Source organism: Myotis myotis, unplaced genomic scaffold (genome assembly GCF_014108235.1).
Source record: "Myotis myotis isolate mMyoMyo1 unplaced genomic scaffold, mMyoMyo1.p scaffold_m19_p_5, whole genome shotgun sequence".
Taxonomy (NCBI): Eukaryota; Metazoa; Chordata; class Mammalia; order Chiroptera; family Vespertilionidae; genus Myotis; species Myotis myotis.
The window spans coordinates 91,361,733-91,386,617 of record NW_023416357.1 but is presented as its reverse complement, the minus strand read 5'-3'; the positions used below and the strand labels follow the sequence as shown (position 1 = coordinate 91,386,617).

General features: G+C 43.3%; 3 protein-coding genes across 18 annotated transcripts in view; 2 read left to right on the top strand and 1 right to left on the bottom strand.

Annotated features, from left to right (window-relative positions):
* The window catches only part of RRN3 (RRN3 homolog, RNA polymerase I transcription factor), a 30,579-nt gene extending 27,522 nt beyond the window's left edge, over positions 1-3,057 (top strand). For 3 of the 4 annotated variants that reach the window (XM_036308734.1, XM_036308737.1, XM_036308736.1), the window contains one exon: positions 1,269-3,057. In XM_036308734.1, coding sequence (XP_036164627.1) covers positions 1,269-1,430 — 162 coding nt within the window. In that variant the 3' untranslated portion in view covers positions 1,431-3,057. The remainder of the gene's footprint in view (positions 1-1,268) is intronic. The other variant, XM_036308735.1, reaches the window with a different exon arrangement.
* A 1,710-nt stretch (positions 3,058-4,767) lies between these two features.
* Positions 4,768-22,263, top strand: NTAN1 (N-terminal asparagine amidase). 3 transcript variants are annotated; one of them, XM_036308738.1, is made up of 10 exons: positions 4,770-5,026; positions 12,401-12,503; positions 12,580-12,645; positions 12,940-13,048; positions 15,601-15,674; positions 16,771-16,824; positions 17,370-17,423; positions 18,733-18,830; positions 21,424-21,537; positions 21,937-22,263. In XM_036308738.1, the coding sequence occupies exons 1-10, from the start codon at positions 4,946-4,948 to the stop codon at positions 22,114-22,116; spliced, it is 933 nt and encodes a 310-aa protein (XP_036164631.1). In that variant the 5' UTR covers positions 4,770-4,945; the 3' UTR covers positions 22,117-22,263. The 3 variants fall into 3 exon arrangements, with proteins under 3 accessions (XP_036164632.1, XP_036164631.1, XP_036164633.1); XM_036308739.1 differs by lacking the exon at positions 17,370-17,423 and having other exon boundaries at positions 4,768-5,026; XM_036308740.1 differs by lacking the exons at positions 12,401-12,503; positions 12,580-12,645 and having other exon boundaries at positions 4,773-5,026.
* PDXDC1 (pyridoxal dependent decarboxylase domain containing 1) overlaps positions 21,532-24,885 on the bottom strand; it is a 52,219-nt gene continuing 48,865 nt past the window's right edge. For 9 of the 11 annotated variants that reach the window (XM_036308732.1, XM_036308725.1, XM_036308724.1 and 6 more), the window contains one exon: positions 22,858-24,648. In XM_036308732.1, coding sequence (XP_036164625.1) covers positions 24,389-24,648 — 260 coding nt within the window. In that variant the 3' untranslated portion in view covers positions 22,858-24,388. Of the gene's footprint in view, positions 21,586-22,857; positions 24,649-24,885 lie in introns of those variants that run through there. The other 2 variants (XM_036308733.1, XM_036308730.1) reach the window with 2 other exon arrangements.

Sequence of the window (24,885 nt, the reverse complement as noted above, 5' to 3'; positions counted from 1 at the left end):
ACAGTCAAATAGTAAATAGGAATGTTACACTGAAAAATAGGATATTTTGGCCAGCCGGTGTTGCTCAGTGGTTGAGTGTCAACCCATGAGCCAGAAGCACAAACCCAGTCAGGACACATGCCCGGGTTGCGGTCTCAGTGCCTGGTGGGGGGCATGCGGGAGGTGGCCAATCGATGATTCTCTCTCATCATTGATGTTGCTATCTCTCCCTCTACCTTCCTCTCTCTGAAATCAATAAAAACTTTTTTTTTTTTTTTTAAATAGGACATTTTATTCTGCCTTTGCAAAATTCCAAGCTCAGGATATGTTCTTATGAAAAGAGTTTTTGATGAATTATTTAAACCAAACACTTCACACAGTGACTTTGGGGAGTGAAGGTTAATTAAAAATTAATAAATTTAGATCTTTACCACTTGATCATTACCACCAAGTAACAATGGCAAATATACTATGTTAATATTATAAGTAACACTCTTAATTGTGTAGAGGTTAACATTAATTTTGTAGCTCTTTGTAATTGGTAAAGATTCAGGCCTGCAGCATACCTTCCAGTGTATGTCAGATGGAAGTGAGGGAGGGAGAAAATTAGAATTCAATAATAAATAATGTCACTGTTCTTTTTTTGTGTAGCAAATTTATTTCCCCACTAATGGTCAACTTTATGTGCCTGTCTCATAAGGAATCATTGGAAAGCTCATTTTATTATTTTTCCTCATATTTTGTGTTTGAGACCTCCATTCATTCATTCACATTGTGTTAGATACAAAAGTGGTAATAGTGAGCAAGAATGACATGTTACCTGCCCTCATTGAGCTTAAAATCTGTTAAAAAAATCTGACTTTAAACAAATAGTGACAGCATGTGCTGAGCAATTGAGAAGTGTACATCAGAGGAAGATTTTTTTTTTTTTGTTAATCCTTGCCTGAGGATATTTTTCCATTGATTTTAGAGAGAATGGAAGAGAGGGAAAAACAGAGACACATCGATGTGAGAGAAACACATTGATTGGTTGTCTCCTGCATGTGCCCTGACCAGGCCCAGGCCAGAGAGGAGCCTGCAACTAAGATGCATGCCCTTGACCAGAATCGAACCAGGGACCTTTCACTGATGCTCTGTCCACTGGGCCAGACTGGCCAGGGTCAGAGGAAGCTTTTGAATTACGATGTTTTCTTTACCTTCCCAGAAGTAGCACATTCCTGAGGAAAGGAATTCTTGGAAGCTATTCAAACCACTTGCGATCTTATTGATAATCTCTGTTCTCCTGACAGGAGGTGGTGGAAGATGAAGATGATGACTTTTTGAAAGGCGAAGTTGGGATTACACCGAGCTCCTTTGACACGCATTTCCGAAGTCCTTCAAGTAGTGTGGGCTCCCCACCGGTGTTGTACCTGCCAGACCAGTCCCCTTTGATTGCAAGGATTTGCGATTGAGATGAACGTGCCTCCCCATCCTGCCCTTCAATACCAGGGCTCATACTGTTTGAGCTTCACATCAAACTAGAGCATAGAGTACCTGCCTCCGGCAGCTTATTTCAAGTTAGACTTACTCTAGTGTCTGAACAGACATGGTTTTTTTTCTTTTTGCTCCCATATAGACAAAGGAAAAGACTGAATATCACGTGCAATATTTTATAATGGAGTTGATAAGTGTTCACGGCTTGGCTTGTTTGTTTAATGTATACGTTTTTTGTGTGTTACAGCTTTTTGACATAATTATTGTGCCTGTTTTAACAGATTGCATTTTAAAACATAGGTTTTGGTCAGAGCCATACTCATAGGATTTTGCTGATCAGTGAAAATCCTCTAGAACACTATTTATAGTCTTCAGAAAGAGTTTATTTTGGATACATTGTTTACCTCTGCTGTAACTGTTTGTGTGTCCGGGTTCAGTGGGGTGCAGAGAAGGTGGTAGGACAGTGGGGAGATGGCCAGGGCTGGTCCCAAATGCTGAGAGAGGGAGATCTCCAGGGGCTTCAGAGACCAATAAAAGCCTGGAGGGAAGAGCTAGGGGATTTAGGGAAATAGAATCAGCCAAATCATATACATGTGAGTGTAAAAATGGATTTAAAAGAAAAATGGGAGTTCCAGGTAAAAGTAATTCACATTGACTGAAAGTGGAGGTTGGACTTTTATAAAACAGCAAGCAAAGAGTTTACCCTGAAGCTCCCAAGAGTACTGTTTGAACTGGAATGACTCGTTTGTAGTGGAATATTAACATGGATTTTTGTATTATTACCAGTATCAGTAGACCAGTTCTCATTTTGAAAATTTCTTGGGGAGGGTGGGGTATACTTTAGGTTATTTGTGGGGTGATTTTGCTAGGAACAGTTGGCCAAGGTTACATATATATACTCTTTTCAACTGGCTATTTGTATCATGGATTCAGCTCAGTGAAATCCTCCTCTGTCTTTTTTTTTTTTTTTTTTTTATAACTAAACACAGAAGAATCTAAACAACCTTGCTTTGTAGCAAATTTGTGCGGGCACTGCTAGATTCATTTTGAAGCTCATGCATATTTAGCTTCATTACTTATTTGTGTACTTTTTTTGTTACTTGTGAAAATGTACATCTTTAAACTTATTTATTTTTCTGCCACTTTTCCTATTTTTTATTTAAAGGCAAGTAATATTTTCTTGATCACAAATATTTTGTAATGAAATGCTTTCTCTTTCCTAGAGCTTTATATGCTCTTGTATAATTCTATTAATGGCGATGTAGAGTTTGAATTTCAGTCTGTAAATATGCTTTGGAACAGAGAAATTTTTATTGCTTTAAAAAGTTTTGGGTATTGGTGACTTTCCTTTGGTGACTTGGTAGAAAGTCATTTGAGTACCTTTAGGTTCTCTTTTTTAACTGCTGACAAAAAGGTGGGATTTTTGTATACTGGACAAAATGAGAAAATGAAATGTGTCCATAGAAATAATGGTAAGTGGAGTCTTTGTGGTTTGGGAAGTAGCTTTAATGTAGAGGGATATATTTATGAGTAAGTGTAATATCAAAGGAGCTTGAGAAAAAAAACCCATTGTGACAATAAAACAATGACATGGTTAATCTGGAACTCCTGTTCTTATGTCAGTAAAGGGAGGTACCTCAAGAAAGAGGCTTCCTACATAAATGTTCTTTTAATTTTTTTTCTTACTGATCTACTGTATTTAAACATCGTTTTTCAATATAAAATTGCATCTGAAACTTGATTAAAATGGCAAAAATATTGCCAGTGTGATTGGGAGTGCTCAAAAATAAAGTGCATGTTGGTGATGAGATGCACTTCCAGATGCATCTGAAGTGTCAGTGATACCCCTTGATCACAACCAGCCAACAATGACTGAGGCTTGAACTGGTCCAAGGAAGACGAACACACTTTTTCAAAAAATGCACATGCTTTGAAGGAATATATCTGGTGAAAAAATAATTGTGAAATCTCTTGGAAAGTGTATGAGAACAAGGGATTTTCTGTTCTTCTTACTGAAAAGAAGACATATATATCCTATATAATAAAGAGCTAATTAGACCTGACGTGTGCGTGGGTGGGGGTCGGGGGAGGAGGGTAGTGCTGACGACCTTCCCTAATGACCAGTGGGTGGGGGCGCGGGGCATGAAGGCCTACTCTTGCACAAATTTCATGCATCGGGCCTCTAGTATATACTAGTATATACTGATTTCAGAGAGGGAGAAAGAGAAACATAAATGATGAAAATCATTGATTGCCTCCCTATGACTCCTACTGGGGATCAGAATCCCGACCTCCATAGGACTATGCTCAACCACAGCCCCACCTGCGGGATGCAAAACAGACTTTCAGTTGGTGGAGAACCAGGGTCCATCCCTTTGTGTGTCTGCTTGGTCAGTAGCTTCTCTTCCTAACCAAGTGTGTGACACACTCTTCAAAGCTCTAATTTTATTGAACTGTAAAGTGAAAACAAACCTATTCTATGGTTGTGAGGATTCAGTGGAAATGCATGTGAAGTCAATAGCTGTTTGGCTACCTTGTGAGGAAGACTAAAGAAGGAAGCTCTTCCATGAAAAAATCTTTTCAAGACAAAGATGACTTCCACTTGACCCATGTTACTTCCTTGATACCAATTTAAGAGATCCCCAACCTGACACTGATTATGGTGGTTCTTGGCCCTTGGGAGTTTAGGAAAACTAAAAGGAGGTGGAATATAAAATGATTACATTTTAGTAGTTTTGCTCTTCGTGGGATGGCTCCTCTCATCTCACCACTGTCTTTTTAAAAAATTGATGTACTGTGGGATTGGATCTATTTGAGTGATACAGTATTTCCAAGTTTTAGGATAGAGAGCCCCAGCCCTGCACCAGGGTACCTACCTATCCTCAGTAGGGACTGCATGGTATCTTGCTGATCTTTAACTCCCATCTCTGAGTGCCTACTGGATGCCAAGAGTGAACCGATGATTTCTAAATGTGGGGCTAGCAAAGTTTAGGCTCTATTTTCCCAGTTTAAGACGTGTGCGTTTATTCACTGAATACTATCTGGGACTTGCTCAAGATCACGCACGATTAGATGTGGTAGGGCCGTGTTGTGAACCCAAGCAGAGAGCCCCCAGACCCCGCACTCAGGCCAGGTTACCGGATCTGGGAACTGAGCTAGGCTCTCTGCAAGCAAAGGCTCTCAAGTTGGGCGCCGCTCCCCTCCCTCGGTCCCCACGCTTTCAGGACTACATTTCCCAGCGGCCCTTGCGGAGGAGGCTGGCCTCACCCCTCTTCCTCGCGATTAGATTACGCTTCCCAAGGGGCATTGCGGCCCCGCCCTAGATTTCCTCACTCTCCTGGGTCTGTGCGGTCTCTTCGGACTCCACTTCCCGGCGGCGCCCGCGGCGGCGCGGGGCTTCGCGGGGGCACCCTCAGGCGGCGGCGGCGGCGGTGGCAGCCCGCGGCGGGGGTGGCCGACGCCTCCCTGGGCCAGCCGGGCCGCCGTCCCCACGATGCCGCTGCTGGTTGACGGGCGGCGAGTGCAGCTGCCGCAGTCCGCCGGGGACCTCGTCCGAGCCCACCCGCTGCTGGAGGTGAGCAGGGCCCGGGCGGGGGGCTTCCAGCGGACCGAGCCCTCCTCACCCCGCCGCCGCCACCCGCTCCGCCCGAAACAGACTTAAACTTGGCGCAGCTGAGGCGCTGCTGGCGGCTCACCCGGCCGCTGGCAGCGACCTTCCGCCTGCGCTGGAGGCATCTGTGGAGCGTTTGCCTTTGGACCTTAGAGGGCATCTGCTGAGGCCCCTTGTCCCTAGGGGAGGGGACGGGGCCCAGAGAGGGTAGGGGACTTGCCCGGAGTCGCACAGCACCGCGGCTTGAGGACCCCCCCGGGACCCCTGTTCCCAGACAGGGCTGTCCGCACCCCCGAGCCGGACTTGGCCCTTCAGGAGAACCTGGGCGGCCGCCCTTGCTCACGAGCACTCGCGGGGATCCTCACCCCGCGTGAACGCCGCCTCGTGTTGGGTCCTCAGGAAGCGGTCGGTGATGCCCGGGTGGGCTGGGGACAGCGTCTGGGCAGGGGTGCCCGGCGGGCCCCTCCACCGGGGCACCGGGCTCCAGTTATCTGTAGCCGGAAGGAAGGGCCCCCCGCTTTGCTTTCCCACAGCTGGGCCGCGGTGAGGACCACGCCCTGATGGCAGGGTTTGGTTTTGTTTTCCTGCTTTTGTCCTCAAATACATCTCTGAAACCTTAGTCCAAGTTTATGCAGAAAAAGGGTTTTTTTTTTACTGTTAAAAAAGATTGGGGACCACACCTCACACTCGCCCCAGTTAAGGGGGAATGACCTCCATCTACACATTGGGCGCTGCCCGGTGTTCGCCTCTTTCCCTGCATCCAGGACATTGACCGTGGAGTTAGGGAGGGGGTGGCTTTTCATCACCGAGTCACCCGGACCGTAACCTAAGTGCCAAGGAGAAAGATGCCCCCTTCCCGCCGGAGGCGGAGGCGCAGAAGCCTGCGCTGCCCGGGGGCTGAGGGAGGGCGGTGCTCCTGAGAGCTCCTCTGCAGCAGCTGTACAGCTGGTATGGCTTTGTCTGCTTACTGCTTTTGTTTATTCCCCTGAATCTGCCCCCAGACTAAGCTCCCGCCAGTGTTTGTTACAGAAATGAGCCAGCAGCCCAGCAGGGGTGGCTGAGCGGCTGAGCGTGGACCTGGGAACAGGAGGTCCGGGTTGGATTCAGGTCAGGGCACAGGCCGGGCTCTCGGCGTGGTCCCCGGGAGGGGGCCTGTAGGGGGCAGTGGATCAATGACTTTCATCATTGAGGTTTTTCTCTCTCCCACTTCCTTCTCTCTGAAATAAAAAAATATATATATATACATATTAAAAAATAAAGAAATGAGTGGACAGATGACCTGAAGGATGAGGAGGAGTTACTGACAGGGAAGAGGGGACAGCTTTGTGCGATTCTCAACTTGAATTTCAAGAAAATAGTAATAGTTGTCAGCACATCCTGAGTACTTAGCAGACACTGGGCACTGTGCTAAGCACTTTCCTTGTACTGTGTCGCGGTCACACCATTAGCTAGTGACGTCAGGAGTAGGACTCACCAAGGGGAAATATTCCAGCTGCCTAACAAAATTTAGGTGACACTTATTTTTATGTCTGAAAATTTATATGACAAACTAGAGGCCTGGTGCACGGATTCGTGCACTGGTGGGGTCCCTCGGCCTGGCCTGCACCCTCTTGCAATTCAGGCCCCCTTGGGGGATGTTAGAGAGCTGGTTTCAGTCCAATCCCTGCAGGCCCGATCCAGGCAGGAGGGAGCCAGATCCTGTGCATTGAGCATCTGCCCCCTGGTGGTCAGTGCCTGTCATAACGACCTGTCGACTGGTCATTTGGTTGTTTGGTTGCTTAGGCTTTTATATGTATAGATAGTTAGAAAGATCAGTGTCCAAGGCAGCACACTAAGTGTGGAGAGGGGGGGATGTGGGACTATACCAGGGTGGCCGGCCCCTCTTCAAGGGAGGTTTGGCCTATTTAGGGAGACGTGGCCTAGAAAGGCATCTTAGTGGGGACCAATTCACATTACAGGAACACCGAGGAGCGACGGTCACTTTCACTTGCATCAGTCTGAGGCAGTGGTTCTCAACCTTCCTAATGCCGCGACCCTTCAATACAGTTCCTCATGTTGTGGTGACCCCAACCATAAAATTATTTTTGTTGCTACTTCATAACTGTAATTTTGCTACTGTTATGAATCGTAATGTAAATATCTGATATGCAGGATGTATTTTCATTGTTACAAATTGAACATAATTAAAGCATAGTGATTAATTACAAAACCAATATGTAATTATATATGTGTTTGCCGATGGTCTTAGGCGACCCCTGTGAAAGGGTCGTTCGACCCCCAAAGGGGTCGCGACCCACAGGTTGAGAACCTCTGGTCTAAGGGAAGGAGGATGGAGGTTTGAGAGAGACTTGAAAAGGGAAGGGGAGGACTTTCTAGTGAGGCAAGTTAGACTGTGCTCGGATGGGTAGGAGAAGAAGGGTTCTGGGGGCAGGTGCCAGTTTCCTTGGTGCAGAGAAGGGGACAGACTGGAAATAAGTGGAGAGCTAGGTCATACCTGGGTTAGAGGGGTTTGGATGGATCTTTCAACAAATAAGCAATGGAGGGAAATGAAAGACTTAACTATTTTTCTATTAGTAGTATATCCTCTTCATAAAAAAAAAGAATGTAAATGTCAAAAAGAAGAATAAATAATCTATGACCACAATCACTTCACATTTGAGTAAATATTCTTATAGAGGTTTTTCTTTGTGTGTGATGTACTTTTAAAAATGAGAGCATACTATATATTCTGTCTTTTTCATGTAACAGTATGTTGTAAGAATTGCCAGCAAGTATAAGCCTCTCCCTAGCTATGCCTAGCATAGAATAATAAAATCATAACAGTAATGCAACATCATTTCAATATGCCAAGGTTGCAGGTTTAAACCCTGGTCAGGGCACACACAAGAGCCAACCAAGTGAATGTGTAAATAGGTGGAACAGCAAATTGATGTTTCTCTCTCTCTCTCTCTCTCAAGTCAGTTTTTAAAAAAAATACATTTTTATTGATTTTAGAGAGGAAGGGAGAGAGATAGAAACATCAGCGATGAGAGAGAATCATTGATTGGCTGCCTCCTGCATGCCCCCTACTGGGGATCCAGCCTGCAACCCAGGCATGTGTCCTTGACCGGAATCGAACCCGGGACCCTTCAGTCCATAGGCTGACGCTCTATACACTGAGCCAAACCAGCTAGGGCTAAAGTCAGTTTTGTTTTGTTTTTTTCTTTTTTTATTATTAGTTAAGGTATTACAAATGTGTCCTCATCCCCCCCCATTAACCCCCAACCTCCCCCCCACACACAAACTCATGCTCCCATCCCCCTGTTGTCCTTGTCCATTGGTTTGCTAAAGTCAGTTTTTAAGAAATCACAGTGATGTAGTGGAACTTGCTGAGCACCGCTGCCCTATGAAGTAGGTGTTAGTACTATTCCCATTTTACAGGTGATGACTGTGAGGCACAGAGAGGCTGAGTAAGTAGCCCAAGGTCCCCCATCCTGTAAGTGATGTAACTTGGATTGGAACCCTGGCCGTCTGCCTTGGTCTCCAGCTGCACTGTTCAGTATGGTAGCCACCAACCACATGTGGCTGTTTACATTTAAGTTAATTTAAATTAAATAAACTTTAAAAATCAATTCCTCAGTCAAACTAACCACATGTCAAGTGCTCAACAGCCACCTGTGGCTAGTGGCTCCTGTCTGAGACAGCACAGATACAGATGTTGCCATCACTGCACAAAGTTCCACCCGGCGGCACTGCCAGCCGTGGTCGGCAAACTGCGGCTCGCGAGCCACATGCGGCTCTTTGGCCCCTTGAGTGTGGCTCTTCCTAAGCCTTAGGAGTACCTTAATTAAGTTAATAACAGTGTACCTACCTATATAGTTTAAGTTTAAAAAATTTGGCTCTCAAAAGAAATTTCAGTTGTACTGTTGATACTTGGCTCTGTTGACTAATGAGTTTGCCGACCACTGGTATAGATAGAGTCTTGCTCTTAACCAGTCACCGGATGCTCCGTAACCAGTCCTGCAACACCTTGTTAAATGGTTCCGTAGACTTCCACAATATGAATGCACTGTAACTTTGTTCCTCCTTTTAAGCATGTAAGATTCTTTCATTATGAAAAGTCACAGAGCTAAATCATCCTAAGCCCCATAATTATTCCGTCAAATGAAATTGCTGGGCTCAGAAAGGTTTTTGGGGTTTTTTTGGAGCAGAGAAGTGATGTAACAAAATCACTGTTTTGAAGAAATAATGCTGGCAGCCATCGGGGAGGATAGAGTGGGCAAGGGAGACCTTGGGGTCCAAGAAACAGGGGTGAGGAATGGTGACAGCCACTCCCTACAAACCTGCTCTCCGTTAATCCTCACACAGCTAAGGGGTGGTCAGCATCATCCCCATTGCCCCGAGGAGGAGGTGGGAGCACGGAGAGTCAGGAGCATGCCCAGGCTCAGTTGGTGGAAGGCAGGGGACGCCATTGTCTTGCTGTCTATCTTCCGCTCCTAAATTCTGTGGCGGGAATTCATGTGTGAGACCATGAAGGACTGAAATAAGGAAGCACAAGTGGAAAGAAGGCTCAGTTTGGAGAGCTGTACCTGCTATAATAATTTCTTACAGGGCATGCTTTGCAGTTCACAAAGCCCTGTTAGACCTGCTCTCCTGTTTTTGAGGGAAGTACTGACAACATGCAGCAGGAGTGAGGGTTCCGTGACCATCCTCCAGGGTACAGCTAAGTGACTGGCTAACCCAGGAGGCAAGGAACTATAGGCACAAGCCAAACCCTGTTTGTGGGTAGTTCTCGAGCTTTAACATTAAATTTTAAAGGGTGGGAGAAAAATCAAAAGATTGATATTTGGTGACGTGAAATTATATGAAATTCAGATTTTGGTATTTCCCATAAATAAGGTTTTTGGGGACACAGCTACAGCCTTTTGTTTACATGCGGGCTGCGCTGCTTTCTTGCTACAGTGCAGTCTGCAAAGCCCAGAATACTTACTGTCTGGCCCCTTCAGAAAAGGGAGTGCTGAGCTCTGGGTTAAGAGACCCACACCATTGGCCAGGGATTGGGAACTGAGGGTGAGGTGTTACACAGAAAGGCCGATGGAAAAGATAGATAGATAGATAGATAGATAGATAGATAGATAGATAGATAGATATAAAGGCCGATGGAAAAGATATATATATATATATATATATATATATATATATATATATATATATATAAATATATATATTTTTTTTAGTGAATCTTAGTGTCCAGAGAAAAGCAAAAGTTGAGGAAGCTGAGGCTATTTTTATATCAGAAAGGATGTGAGTTTATGAGGTAGGGCTGGCTGTGGGTTTCCCCCCAGAGAACTTTGGCTAAACTTTTTTTTATTTCTTTAAGTGGAAGACAGAAGCAGCATACCATTTCTGCCTTGTGGCATTCTCTCTTCTAACAATCCATGGTGCTTTTCTCTGGAGCTGTGTCAAAAAAGACCTGATTTTTGGTCTTGGGTATGAGAGTGATAATCAGATCTCACAAGTAGCTTTGCTTTTGGATGGTGACCCAGTTATGAAAAGACATGGTAAACATTTGCCTTTACTTTTCCCTCTCCCTTTCCCAAAAGAACAAAGTTAAGGTAAGTATTAAAGGAATGATAAAAAGGAAATTCTGAATGCTCCTTTGTTATTTTGAACTGAGGTGAGCTGAGAAGTGGTATGAAAATGAAAGTGCTCCCTGACAAGGAGTGTTTTGAGTTTCAGAACAATCGGCCACATTTATTTCTCATTGACTTCTGCAGCAGGCAGAGGTGCCAGGCGGATCCAGTTCTTCATTGCAGTTCACTTAATTCTCAATTCCTTTCTTAAATTGAGGGCTGGTCTCATTCTAATTGCTGTTTTGCTTCCAATTAATGGGAGTTTATTAAAAAGAAGACACTGTATAAGTCATCAAGCTGATCATTATGCTTTTTTATATCTATTTTAGTAAGTACTAACTTAAATTCTCACCAATATGAGATATGGCAAGAAGCCTGTGTATGATTATAAAAACATTCTCCAGTCTAGACAATACACTATATTACACATCTGGATAAGATTCTTTTTCATTGAGTTTGTTGCAAGTAAGGACATTATGATACTTAGGATTGTATCAATTTGACAGTTTTGGAAAAAAAACGTATATTTTCATTCAAGAATTTAACCACTTGATCCCCCTCCCCCCAGGTTTACTGCATAAGAATTTATACAAATATTCAGTTAGACAAAATGTGGACACCTAATATTAATCTATCCTTTTCATAGATTTGCTCATTTTTGGTTTTCTACTTTAATAATAACATAACTATATCATAGAAGATTTAGAGAATAGAGAGAAAACACCAGTTAAATTACTTGAGTTTGCCCTGTTCTAACAACCATGCTCATATTGGTGAATTTCCTTCCGGTATTTTTTCCTAGGTACAGTAATGTTTTAGCATTGTTGTATTAACAGTATATTTATAGCTTTAAAATTTTATAATTTTGCATCTTGCTTTTCATTGTACATTTCAAAACTATTTTCCCGTAGTCCTTATTTTCCATGACCATACAATTAGTAATTGTGAGTTGGTTCTGCATAATTTATTTATCTTTCTTGTTGCTGCTTCCAGCTTTTTGCCATCCTAAATAACACAGGGATTTTGGATTATTTCCTCATTACAGATTTCCAGGAGTGGGATTACCAGATTAGGGTTTAGGGAAGGTCTTAACCCCTCTACTTCTTTAAAGAAAGTAAAGAGGGGATGTGGTTTCTGATCCACTGATCCACTAGGCCAGTGATGGCGAACCTTTTGAGCTCGGCGTGTCAGCATTTTGAAAAACCCTAACTTAACTCTGGTGCTGTGTCACATATAGAAATTTTTTTATATTTGCAACCATAGTAAAACAAAGACATATTTTTGATATTTATTTTATACATTTAAATGCCATTTAACAAAGAAAAATCAACCAAAAAAATGAGTTCGCGTGTCACATGTGTGTCATAGGTTTGCCATCACTGCACTAGCCATACAGTCTGATTCTCTTTACAATTGTAAAATCGTGAAGAGCCTCCTATTCTTCAGTATGGAACTGTGAAAAAGGATTTTTGCAACTTATTTCATAGTCACTAAAATCTTGTTTTATAGGATAAAAGAGAATAGGACTTTGTTGTTGCTTTTTGCATTGTTCCACATGATAGCTACTGCTGTCTTTTTAGTTTAGCCTTTCTGTCAAATAATACACACACCTCAGACCTACAAGTGTGTATTTCCCACTTAGGGCACACTTTGGCTCTCTCCACCTCTCTAGTTACTCAATCCTCACTAATTTCCATCACTATTTTATTTTTTTTTAATTAAACAGGAAAGAGCCAGACTTCTCAGAGGTCAGTCTGTTCAACAAGTGGGACCCCAGGGCCTTCTGTATGTTCAGCAAAGAGAGCTTGCAGTGACCTCCCCAAAGGATGGTAGGTTAGGAAGCAGTGAATTGGGCGTTATCCCAAAAGGCTACTGGATATTTTATTTTATTTCTTTTTTAAACAGGCTCCATCTCCATTCTGGGTTCTGATGATGCCACCACTTGTCACATTGTGGTCCTGAGGCACACAGGTATGGCGAGAGAGATAAGGAAATCATTATTTAAACCAACCAAGTTTGGGACCATTAATTTCTCGATTTGCGTGTCCTGGTGTCCTACTGGAAACCTGACTCCGCTCACCTTTTCTCTGGTCTGCATGGTACCTCCCTGTGCCCTGGTCAGAATGGGTTGGCTGGGCAGCACAGTTTCTGTTTTTCCTTACAGGATATTCAAGATGAGGTGGTCCGAATGGACAGGAATTGAGTTGGCTTGCTTACTGAGTTCTCATCGGGAGTAACATGAGTCATTTCACCCTTGTTCTCCAGGTAATGGGGCTACCTGCTTGACACATTGTGATGGAACTGACACCAAAGCTGAGGTCCCCTTGATCATGAACTCCGTAAAGTCCTTTTCCGACCACGCTCAATGTGGAAGGTGAGCTCCGCGCCACTGTTTTGTGATATCGGGAACTTTGCACCCTCGTGTAGAGGAAATCGCTGTGGAAGCTGTCACAGAAACACAGAATGTCACTACCACAGTGGCTGTCTTGTTCCCCTGGAGCGGGGCTTGGCACAGCATGGCCCCTTGTCCTAGTTGGTGAGTGAGTGAGTGGGTGATGGGAACAGGCAGGGAAACAATGCTGAATTGTCAATGGAAGGTTTGACCTTGCACCTGTAGTTTTATGTTCAGTAATGTATTTTTAGATGTTCACATATCAGACATTGCTTTGTTATACCCCAGATGTAGTATCCCTTCATTCATTTATTCCTTCAGCAATTCTTTACTGAATGCTCTGTATGAGCAAGAACTTGTTATAGGTGCCAAGGACATAGCAGTGGACAGAGTAGACCAAACCTGCCCCCATGGTGTTCATATTGTAAAGCAAGGAGGCATTCAATAAGCAAAGTAGGATGTTAAATGGTCACAGGACTGTGGAAAAAAACAAGGCAGAGAAGGAACGGGAGACAGCTGCGGGACTAGGGGGGTACAGTTTTAAATGTCAGCAAAACAGTGGTTTCACCAGGGATTCCTTACAAGAGCTGATGTCTGACCTGGCCATCCATCACAGCATCTAACCCTCTCACCGGTTACAGGAAGTGTAACCACCTCCTTTCCACAGTTGCTGACACACTCAGCTGACCCGGAGTCACACAGCTAGTTAGTGGTAGGCCCATGACAGTCTGACCTGTGCTCGCTCCCCTGTCCCCGCTTTCCTCTCTCATCAGGCCAACTTTGCAGACTTTGCTCTCATTTTACTTGAAGCCTAATGCAGCTATTGCAGGAACTAGTCCATTCATATATAAGTTCTTAGAATCCCAAAGATTTAAAAAAAGCCTCTGTCAGTTTCACTAGTACAACACAGATCAATTTTTAAATTTAATTCTACTTCTGCCTGTGTTGCTTCACTGGCGTGCAACCTATGCAGTCACAGAATGGACTTTTCATTGGGCCATGGATTACTTAGCTGGATCTGGCCACAGGCCCAACTCCGTGATTCTCGCAACGCGGTTGTGAGATATCCCTGGTCTGTTCATGGAACTGATTTGGTCACTCTGGAAGGTTTGCTGCACCCTGTGGCCCAGTGTCGAGCAAAGCCATGGTGACCTCTGCTCCTCTTACTTTAAATGTTCATTTTGAGACCGCTTGATGCTTGGCCCTGTGCTGGTTTCTCAGAGATTCCAGTTCATTCCTCACGTCTATGTGAGTAACAGCTGCACTTTTTTTTTTTTTTAGTATATTTTTATTTATTTCAGAGAGAAGAGAGATAGAAACATCAGTGATGGGAGAGAATCATTGATTGGCTGCCTCCTGAATGCCCCCCACTGGGGATTGAGCCAGCAACTCAGGCATATGCCCTTAACCGGAATTGAACCTGGGACCCTTCAGTCCACAAGCTGATGCTCTATCCACCGAACCAAACCAGCTAGGGCCACAACTGCACTTTCCAAAGCACTTGTGCCCAGGTTGTTTTAGGCCAGTGATGGCGAACCTTTTGAGTTCGGCGTGTCAGCATTTTGAAAAACCCTAACTTAACTCTGGTGCCGTGTCACATATAGAAATTGTTTGATATTTGCAACCATAGTAAAACAAAGATTTATATTTTTGATATTTATTTTATATATTTAAATGCCATTTAACAAAGAAAAATCAACCAAAAAAATGAGTTTGCGTGTCACCTCTGACACGTGTGTCATAGGTTCGCCATCACTGTTTTAGGCTGTGCACAGGTAGTTAGCAGACAAGTGGGAAACACAGGCTAAACACAGTTTATTTTTTTCCACCTGTTGGACTTCTTAGGGCTTTTCTTTGCTAGTGTGAACTATGATTCCTAGGGAGGGGTTACACTGGGCAAGATTTCCCCAAATTATTTAACTCCAAGAACACGTTTTTCTGTCTCATGCAGCTAACGTTCAGGGGGACACAGTGGATAATAAGCATGTGCTGTAGACAGAGACGCAGTTTTCCTCTCTGGGATGGAGATGATCATTCCTGTCTTTCCAGGAGAGGTGGGCATTAGGGGAGACGGCAGTGTGGAAGGTCCACTGCAGTCCCTCCACAAAACGGGCTATACAGCATAAGCTGTCTTCCCTGCCCACTCCTCCACCCAGTTCCTCTTTGGCGGAGACATTGAAGAGGTTTTCAGAGGTATCCTGCTTTGGGTGGGTAAACATTGTGTAGAGGCATATTTTTCCTGAGCAGAGTTCCTCACCCTCTGCCTCGAGAGGCTCATATTTGTGGTAAGACAGAAACACGCTCAGCCATCAGGGTTCCTGGGCAGGATCCCCAGAAGCTTGCCTGGCCTTGGCAGCCTCCCCATGTACCCTAGGGAGCCACACAGGTCTCCTGTGTGCAGGAAGGCGCAAGCAGGGCCTAGAAGCGCTCTGTAGAGCGAGGACTGCTGAAGCTGAGAAGCACCATGCAAAGCAAACCAGTGCACAGTCGCTGCCTTGTGCTGGCCTCTGACCACCATCCCATCTCTTTGCCAGGCTGGAAGTGCACCTCGTGGGCGGCTTCAGTGACGATAGGCAGTTGTCACAAAAACTTACTCATCAACTTCTTAGTAAGTTCCCTGTTTCCCCCCCAAATTGGATAAAAATTTGTACCTATTATTGCTTGGCTAAGAGTCCCAGTGAGGATACAAGAGGGGCACACCTTCCTGGAGTGACATAAACTGCTCAGCTTGGAATCTTGACATTAAGACTGAACAGCATACAGCTACATTTTCAGGGGCTAATGGGATGGGACAAGATTTTTTTTAAAGACAGCAGTTGACATACTCTGAATTTTGTAAAAACAGAACCACCCTCCAGGAAGAAATGTCCGTTTTAATGTGTAGAAAATGAGAACACTGATCATACCATATTTTCCCTACTCAGTGAGCAAGTATTTTTTTCAAAAACACATGTTCTGTGTTAACCATGAGGCAGTGAGGTAACAAATTGACACAGTACTGGAATATACGTTGGTACAACCTGTGGGGAAAGCCATTTGGCATCATGGTAAAGTCTTAAAAAGGCTCATATCCTTGGACCCCAGTAAGTCCCCTTCTGGAATCTATTCTAAGAAAATAATCTGAAATGTGCACAGAATTTATGTCTAAAGATAGATGGGCAGTAGAACATTTACAACAGGAAATTATCTAATGATCATTAGTAAAGGAATAATTATGTAGCTGTTAAATATAAAATGTCTACATGCTATGAGCTTAGCTGTGCATGGAAAAGTATGGAATACACCGCGTCTTAACAGATTATGGGCATTAAAATCCCATCTACTTCTACCATTAAAAACCCATTACTCCTTATACTCTCCTGTATTTCCAAATTTTTGCAGTGATCAATTTTTTTTATGACTATGATAACAGGAAAAATAGTTACTTAGGAAGAGTAAAAATCTTTAGAGTCATTTTATCCTCCCAAACCTCTCCAAATGAAGAGAGAAATGGAAAGCCTTGGTCACAGTTTCCTTTGGGCTTGAGGCTAGGAACATGGCTGTAACTTGGCAGGCCTGGTAGGCCAGGTGGTGGCTGAAAGGGTAGTAGCACAGAGATGGCTCAGCTGGCTTTCGTCCCTCCGTCCCTTTCTTGACTTGCTCAGGATATGTTCTGCTAATTAAAGGAACTTCTTTGACACCCAGTTTTACAATTCTAATTGTAGGTGAATTTGACAGACAAGACGACGACATTCACTTAGTGACATTGTGTGTGACAGGTAGGTTCTGCCGTCCTTCCCAAAATAAAGTTGTAGATTTCAGGGACGTTTCGCCCTCCCCTTCAAGCAGGACCTAGCGTCAGTACCTCAGTCATAGAAGACAATTTGCCGATGCTTTGCTGACTTTTATTCGGGCTTTCCCCATCTGCTGGTCCTGCCCAGTGTCCAAAGCCTGTGCGTCTTCAGTTGAGAGGCTGACCCGCTTCAGTGTCACTCATCTTTCCTTCCCTGGATTTTCAGAAGCCTGTCTGTACTCCTGGGCAGGAGAAGGGGCCACACCCCAGGTGGAAGCTGCCACCTTGTGTGAGACTGCTGAGCATGTAGATGGCTGGGAGCCCCTACCTCTGGAGGTGGCCGTTTGTTCACTATAAACTCGAGTGCTCTGGGACTCAGCAAGGAAACAGGAAAACCATCCCTTTCATGGTCTGTTTTTCCCCCCCTTTAGCAGTGGGGGCTCCTTCTTGGCCGCTATTTTACAAAATGAAAGCAGTTGGATAGTATTTCTTAAAAATTGGATCTTAAAATTTTTTTTGTTTGTTTGATAGAATTAAATGACCGGGAAGAAAATGAAAACCACTTTCCAATCATTTATGGCATTGGTGAGTAGTGTTTGAGAGTTGGAAATTGGCCACATGTTGACAAGGCAGGCTCCAGTGATAGGAGCTAGTGAGCTCACTGATGTCAGCATGTCACAGCCTTAGTTCTGCTGTGCTTGCTGGGGACCCTGGGCAAGTAGCTTATCTTCTCTAAGCATTATCTTTGAAAGAGAGAAAATGTCCTCATCCAGACGGGGAGGAGAGCCAGGAGCACCTATACAGCATGGCCCGCGCCACCAGCAATGGGAGTGTTAGTGGCGCTCTTCTCTCCCGAGGTGGCCAGCTGTGCTTTTCTCCAGCCAGGGCTGCAGCAGCTGGAGTGGAGCATAATAATTTTCTTATATGTAGGGAATCAAGGGAGGTTTTGATTGAGAAGGAAAGTAAAACTATCAGATTAGAGAAAATCCAGAAGCTTCCACCCTTTCGGGATGGTCTCTTAAGACTCCAGAACAGTAGTTCTCAACCTTCCTGATGCCGCGACCCTTTAATACAGTTCCTCATGTTGTGGTGACCCCCAACCATAAAATTATTTTTGTTGCTACTTCATAACTGTAATTTTGCTGCTGTTATGAATCGTAATGTAAATATCTGATATGCAGGATGTATTTTCATTGTTATAAATTGAACATAATTAAAGCATAGTGATGAATCACAAAAACAATATGTAATTATATATGTGTTTTCCGATGGTCTTAGGTGACCCCTGTGAAAGGGTCGTTCGACCCCCAAAGGGGTCGTGACCCACAGGTTGAGAACCACTGCTCCAGAGGTATAGGATGAAATGCAGAGGGCTTCTACCATGTCTGTAATTCTTCATGTATTTAGTTGTGGTGGTGGGTACACAGATGTGTTATTTTGTTTTCTGTAACATATATATATTTGAAATGCGTAGTAAAAATTAGAAAACAAACAAAAACACCAGACTTGGCCATGATCACAGGCCCTCTACCCCCAGCCATTTGCAGACACGTTTGGTCACAGGGCTGACCAGGAAGGCCTTGCCACGCACCTGCCTGAAGAGATTGAGTGTCTTCCTGTGGGGCCGGCTCTTGGTTTGGAACAGTCTTACAGAACCTAGTTCAGCTCAGGTCTCAGCCATTTTGAGTGAGGTACTTGGCTAAAAGATTGCATTGTCCCTTTCCAGGAAAGAGGAAGCTACAGGCATTTAAGAGTAATTTTGTTCAGTTTTCATTCTATTCTGTATTTGAGAGACTGATCCATATTCTATTATGTATGGTGGGAGAACTGTAGGCCTGTGCAAACTTCCCATGTTTGTCTTTCGTCAACTCAGTCATCCTGTTGTCCCTCACAGCTGTCAACGTTAAAACTGCAGAGATCTACAGAGCCTCCTTCCAAGATCGCGGTCCGGAGGAGGAGCTGCGTGCTGCACGAGCTTTAACGGGAGGACCAGTGAGTTTGGAATCATCTTTGTGTTAAGGGTTAAGGGAAAAAAAGGGCATCAAGCTCCAAAGCCTTATAGACCTCAGACATGAAAAGTTCACGTCAGCTTCTTTAAAGCTGTTGAGTTAATCAGGGGCCTTCTCTCTCTCTCTCTCTCTCTCTCTCTCTCTCTCTCTCTCTCTCTCGCTCTTTCTCTCTCTGTGTGTGGGCTTTTAGGTTATAAGCTCAAGACCCCAATTAATCAGAAGACCAATCAAATCAATTTAAAAGTCTGATTGCCTTAGGGTGCTTTTTAATTAAATAACATTTTTAAATGATCGTTTTATTTTATATTTATTATTATTTTTAATCCTCACCCGAGGATATTTTTCTATTGATTTTTAGAGAGAGTGGAAGGGAGGGGGAAGAGACAGAGAAAGAGAAACATTGATGTGAGAGAGACACATTGATTGGTGGCCTCCCACACACACCCCGACCAGGGCCAGGATGGAGCCTGCAACCAAGGTACAGTACATGCCCTTGACCGGAATCGAACCCGGAACCCTTCAGTCCACGGGCAGACGCTCTATCCATTGAACCAAATCAGCTAGGGCTAAATAACATTTTTTAAATATGTGTGTTTTGTTGTTATTGATTTCAGAGAGGAAAGGAGAGGGAGAGAGAGAGACAGAAACATCAATGATGATAAGAGAGAATCATCTATGGACTGCCTCTTGCACATCTCCTGCAGTGGTCGGCAAACTCATTAGTCAACAGAGACAAATATCAACAGTACAACGATTGAAATTTTTTTTGAGAGCCAAATTTTTTAAACTTAAACTATATAGGTAGGTACATTCAACTTTAAATTCACAGTTTTTGTCTTGTTTTTCTTTGCTGCTTCTTTGTAGCCATGTCAAACAGGGCACCTAAAAAAATGTTTCATTTTATAATAATAAAGCCAACACAAAAGAATTACAGTTCTTAAGTTGATGACAAAAATACCTGTAGGATTTGCAGCTGGTTGGAAAAATACAGGTAACTTTATGCTTCGAGTAGGTACTTTTGTCACCTGCGCACGATTTGTGGACGTGACTAGCACTAACCACTGCACAGTGAGGCTGCTGACTGACTGGCTCACTCAACTCGTGCATGAATCGCGCGCGTCTCCCCTGTGCTGTGTATCCTGCAGCCCGCGTGCGCCCACGTCTCCCTTCGCCCGACCGACCGACACCCCCCACTTCTTCTAACGCCACTTCTTCAAAATAGACTCGCCCAGGCTGAAAACCGACTTCTGTGCATGGACCACGAAGTTTCAATCGCACTGTACGTGCGTGTCCGCATGAGGTTTTTGTGGAAGAGCCACCACACTCAAGGGGCCAAAGAGCCGCATGTGGCTCGCGAGCCGTTTGCCGACCACTGTCCTACTGGAGATCGAGCCTGCAAGCCAGGCATGTGCCCTGACCGGGAACCGAACTGTTACGTCCTGTGTTGTGAGTTGACTCTCAACCACTGAGTCACACCGGCCAGGCTAAATAACATTTTAATTTTAAAAGTTAGAAAAATAAAAACCCGGCTGACATACCCCGCTTGAGGAATAGGTGAAAGAATCCTTTAAAAATGCGTGTAAAACTGTGAATAAAATAGAAATCACATTCAAAGCACCCAAAAGAGATCTGCTCATTCATGAAATGCTGACAGTTTCATTGGAAAATGTTTGGATTGCGAGTGACCTGTTTTGCATTTTTTTTAAAATATATTTTTATTGATCTCAGAGAAGAAAGGAGATGGAGAGAGAGATGGAAACATCAGTGATGAGAGAGAATCACGGATCAGCTGCCTCCTGCACACCCCCTACTGGGGATGGAGCCCGCAACCTGGCATGTGCCCTGACCGGGAATCGAACCGTGACCTCCTGGTTCATAGGTCGACACTCAACCACTGAGCCACGCCAGCCGGGCCCCTTTAACATTTTTAGAGTTCCTTTTATAATTTCTCAAGTAGTATCATAGCCTTGATTTAGCTAATATTCAGAATATATTTCAATCTCAATAACCAATATAGAACATTGGTGGGTAAACTGATAATGACCATTGACAAATTTGAGAATTTAGGGAGTTAGTTGATCATTTGGTAAATTAGCATTTTTACAAATTGTTTTTCCTTTCTTTTGATGGGGCAGCAGGCATTGTGTAAAGTTGCAAGGTAACAGTTACTTGGGTATAAATAACAGGGCAGTGTTTTATGTAGCCACGAGGAACATGGACTTCAGTCAGACACCTGGGTTTGAGGCCCAGCTCTGACACTTACTGGAAATGGGACTGTGGGCTATGTGCCCCATCTCTGAGCCTCAGGTTTTCAACCAAAATGGGGGAAATGCCATCTTCATGCAGGATTGTTGTCAAGACTTAACAAAATAATATTTGTTACCCACAAAGCGCAGTACCCGACAGTTGGAAGTATTCAGTAAGTTGCGCTCTTGTTATTAGGAGACATAATTGTAAAGAAGCTTATCATTCAGATAAATGCCTTAACTGCTAGACTACACTGGAGCATGCTTTAATGGTAGGGTGTGAAAAGCTGACAGCATTCCTTAAATCTATCCTTGCCATGTTCTTTTCAGATGGTTAGTATTTACGATGCAAAGACAGAACAACTTCGTATAGGACCGTATTCCTGGGTGCCATTTCCACATGTGGATTTCTGGTTGCAGCAAGATGATAAGCAAATACTAGAGGTGAGAATTTACAAGTTGGGCAAATCTTAACTCTCTGGGCCCTGGTTCCTCATCTGTAAGAAAGAAAAGGGTTTAGACTAAATAATAGCTGCTTTCCCTTCATTGGGTAGTATTTATTTTTAGGATGCCACTGGCAGACCCCACTTAACTTTTGTATCAGTGGAGATAAGTAATGTCCTGGGTAGACACTTGCATAGGTGAAGTAGTAAGCAGCCAACTGCTCTTTTCTCATGAACCCAGTACACCTGCTCTTACGTATTTTACAGTTTACACGGGTTTATAGAGTGATCTGAGAACATCCTGATTAATGTTTAAGGAACACAAGGATGTTTGTTATCTTTATCAAAGCAGGGCACAGAGCGAGGTTATTCTCTCATGCCTCATATCTTGTTTTTCCAGAACCTTTCCACTTCACCTCTGGCTGAGCCCCCCCACTTTGTGGAACATATTAGAACCACCTTGATGTTTTTAAAAAAATACCCATCTCCAACAAATACACTATTTCCTGGAAATAAAGCTCTACTCTACAAAAAAAATGAAGATGGCTTATGGGAAAAGGTCCCTTCTCCAAGAAGCTAAAATAGGAATTACCAAGGAAAGCAACTTTTTGGCATGACAGAGACCATTGGTGGGGGTTGGTCAGAATATGAATTTGAAACCTACATCCGTTGAGTCTTAGTGTCTTTCAAATGACTTTCAAAATAAAATCTTATTTTGGCAAAGGCATTTGTTACTTTTTGCTTTGCTAAAAAGTTGACATCCAGCTGTTCCTTTTTGGTTAGTGACAAGGGGCAGAGAAGAAGCCACCTGCTCACTGTTCTATGACAGTTATTTCAGTTACTTAGGTAATCCTAATTCTACCAAATTAGTGAATAAAGGGAAATTTATAATTGAGTCTGCTTTAAAAACAATATTTAAAATGCAATAAAGTTCAGTCAGAATTTATACATCTCACTGAGGGTGGTGGTTTTCTTGGCCCCAAAATATTTTAGAAGCATCAAATCCAAAACTGATATAAATGTACTTCTAGATGAATGAGATGGAAGGTTCAGAAGGACAAGTAGGATTTGATCTCACTGTCCTGCATTATAATTATCTCTAAAATAGATAATTTCCCATGAGAATAAATTTAATCTGAGTGTTACACAAAACCACTGATAAATCTGTTCTTTTAGGTATTAGGTCATTAAAATGCCCAAATTGTGATTATTATGCAAGTTACATTTTTCAGAAATCTTTATTTTTCTGAAGTTTCTGTCTATCCAAGAGGAAGTCACTATGCTTTATTGATAGTAAGATTTATGAACCGAACTCACTGGGAACAATTTCAAGAACCTTTATTGAAACCAACATTCAAATAGTATCTCAAGGGTGAAATTCTGTTTCAGCAAAACCAATTTAACAATTCCAAATATATATAAAAACATTTAAAAATTAATCTTGTTAAAGGTGATAATTTCCCCTTCCCCCATTTTATCTGCTATACTTCATTGCACCAAATAAACAGGGAAGACTTTGTTTAATCATCTGCACACACACAAAAAAGATAAAGGAAAATTGCATTTTAACAAATGCCAGATGTCAGAAATCACATCAAATCAGAGTGTAATTATAGGCTTACTGTGGTGTAACTAAGGCTTCCAATACTACAGTCCACAAACCCAGTGTAAATTCCCACCGTCTCAAGGTCTCTCAAGCCTGACTGCTGGACTGGAAGGCACAGGCCATTGCCTATGGTGAGTGAAGGGGTGCCGTCCTCTGGAAAAGTAGACATGGGCAGTCATGGAAGGGCTAACCAGTTATGTCAGCAGTAGTCTGGCTTGGTCAGCCTGAGAAAGCTTACTTCTCTCTTATTTGTGTGTTGGGCCTAAGGGGGGAGCTGCTAGTGGAACAAAGCTATGGAAGCTCCTATGTGAAGCAGGTCAAAAGTATACTTATTTTAGAATTTAAATTTAATTGGGTGCTACACAGCATGTTAAATATTAGCCTTTTAGGAGTAGCATCTATTAGGTTTTCAGATATTAAACATAGAAATGAGCACAGTCTGTTCTCTTGTGCCAATTTAAAAGCTTTACCAATATTTAAAAATATACATATATATGGTCAAGAAGAGTCTTTACAGTTTCTCTTAATAGATGAGTCATTTAGTTAGTTTAGAAATAGTATATAAAGGGGGAAATGGATTTGTGGCAGAGGAAAGTCACAGACAGAAGCACTGCCCAGTCTAACTTGCTTGATAGCCTGCCACAGCTTGAGTGGACACAGTCCTTACTTATGTCTCCAGGGAAAGCAGCCGTTGGGGATGGCAAGAGGGGGCTTCTGACACTCTTATTTACAATTCCATTGAAACCCATTCTCTTTCAAGCCAACACGGTCCAGCTGTATACTGCAACCTGATCAAACTAAACACCAACTAAAATAGATGGCAAAGGAAGGTTGTCTGTCTCTCCTCTACAGTGGTACAGCAGAGAACCCGGAGAGTTCTAAAGAAAGCTGTCTTACCAGAAAGTTATGTGTAACTAATAATTTATGTTTACAAGATAAGAGCACATGTTTCAAGTGGCAGACACTTGACATTCTGAGTGTTCTTTGTGAATAAAAAGTGTTTACAGTAACTTGGGGGGAAGTTATTACTACAGTTGGATAGACAGAAACAACAGTTGTTCTCTGTACCCATTACATTAGACAAATCAGTTACCCTGATTTTTTTGCACATACGTGTGCAAAAAGCCAGTTAAAGCACAAATAACAGTAATTTCTCTTGTATTAGCATGTGGCACAGTTCACATTTTCAGTATAACTATCTTCCATGACACAATATTCAGTACAGTCTCAAACCAAACACTGAATTTTATCTTAAGTTTTCCGGTTCTTCTACCTGTGGGCGGTCATCTTCTGGGCCCTGGGCTCTGTTCTGGAAGGTTCCAGTCTGCTCGGCTTCCTGAGGGGCTGGAGCCCCAGGGTGTTGCTCAGGGCTGTTAGCCTCCAGGGCCTCTTGTTCCTGCCCACTGGACAGGTGCTCCATTTTTTCTAAGTCTTCAATGTGACTGACTGAGCTTGTCTCGCTTAGAGCATCTGAGCCTCTTAGGGACTTTTTAAAAGGCTTCTGGCCTAAAGAAAGATGGGATAAACAGCACTGAAAGTTCAATAAAGGATACTTCTGCAACAAAGCTATCTGTGCAACAAGAGATTGCTTTATCAATTCCAACCGTTCAGTGGAAATCCCCAGAATTACTGGTTTAGAAGCATTTAAGTAATGAGACAAGAAAAGAGTTGATAATGGACTAACATGCTCCCAAGGCTAGACTTTGGAGGCCACTCGTGAAAAGCTCAGGAGAGTAAACACCA

Coding starts and splice junctions, on each gene's coding strand:
- NTAN1 (XM_036308738.1), top strand. CDS start 4,946: ATGCCGCTGCTGGTTGACGGGCGGCGAGTGCAGCTGCCGCAGTCCGCC. Junction 12,646..12,939: donor TGTGGTCCTGAGGCACACAG/GTATGGCGAGAG, acceptor CTTGTTCTCCAG/GTAATGGGGCTACCTGCTTG. Junction 16,825..17,369: donor AGTGACATTGTGTGTGACAG/GTAGGTTCTGCC, acceptor TTTGTTTGATAG/AATTAAATGACCGGGAAGAA.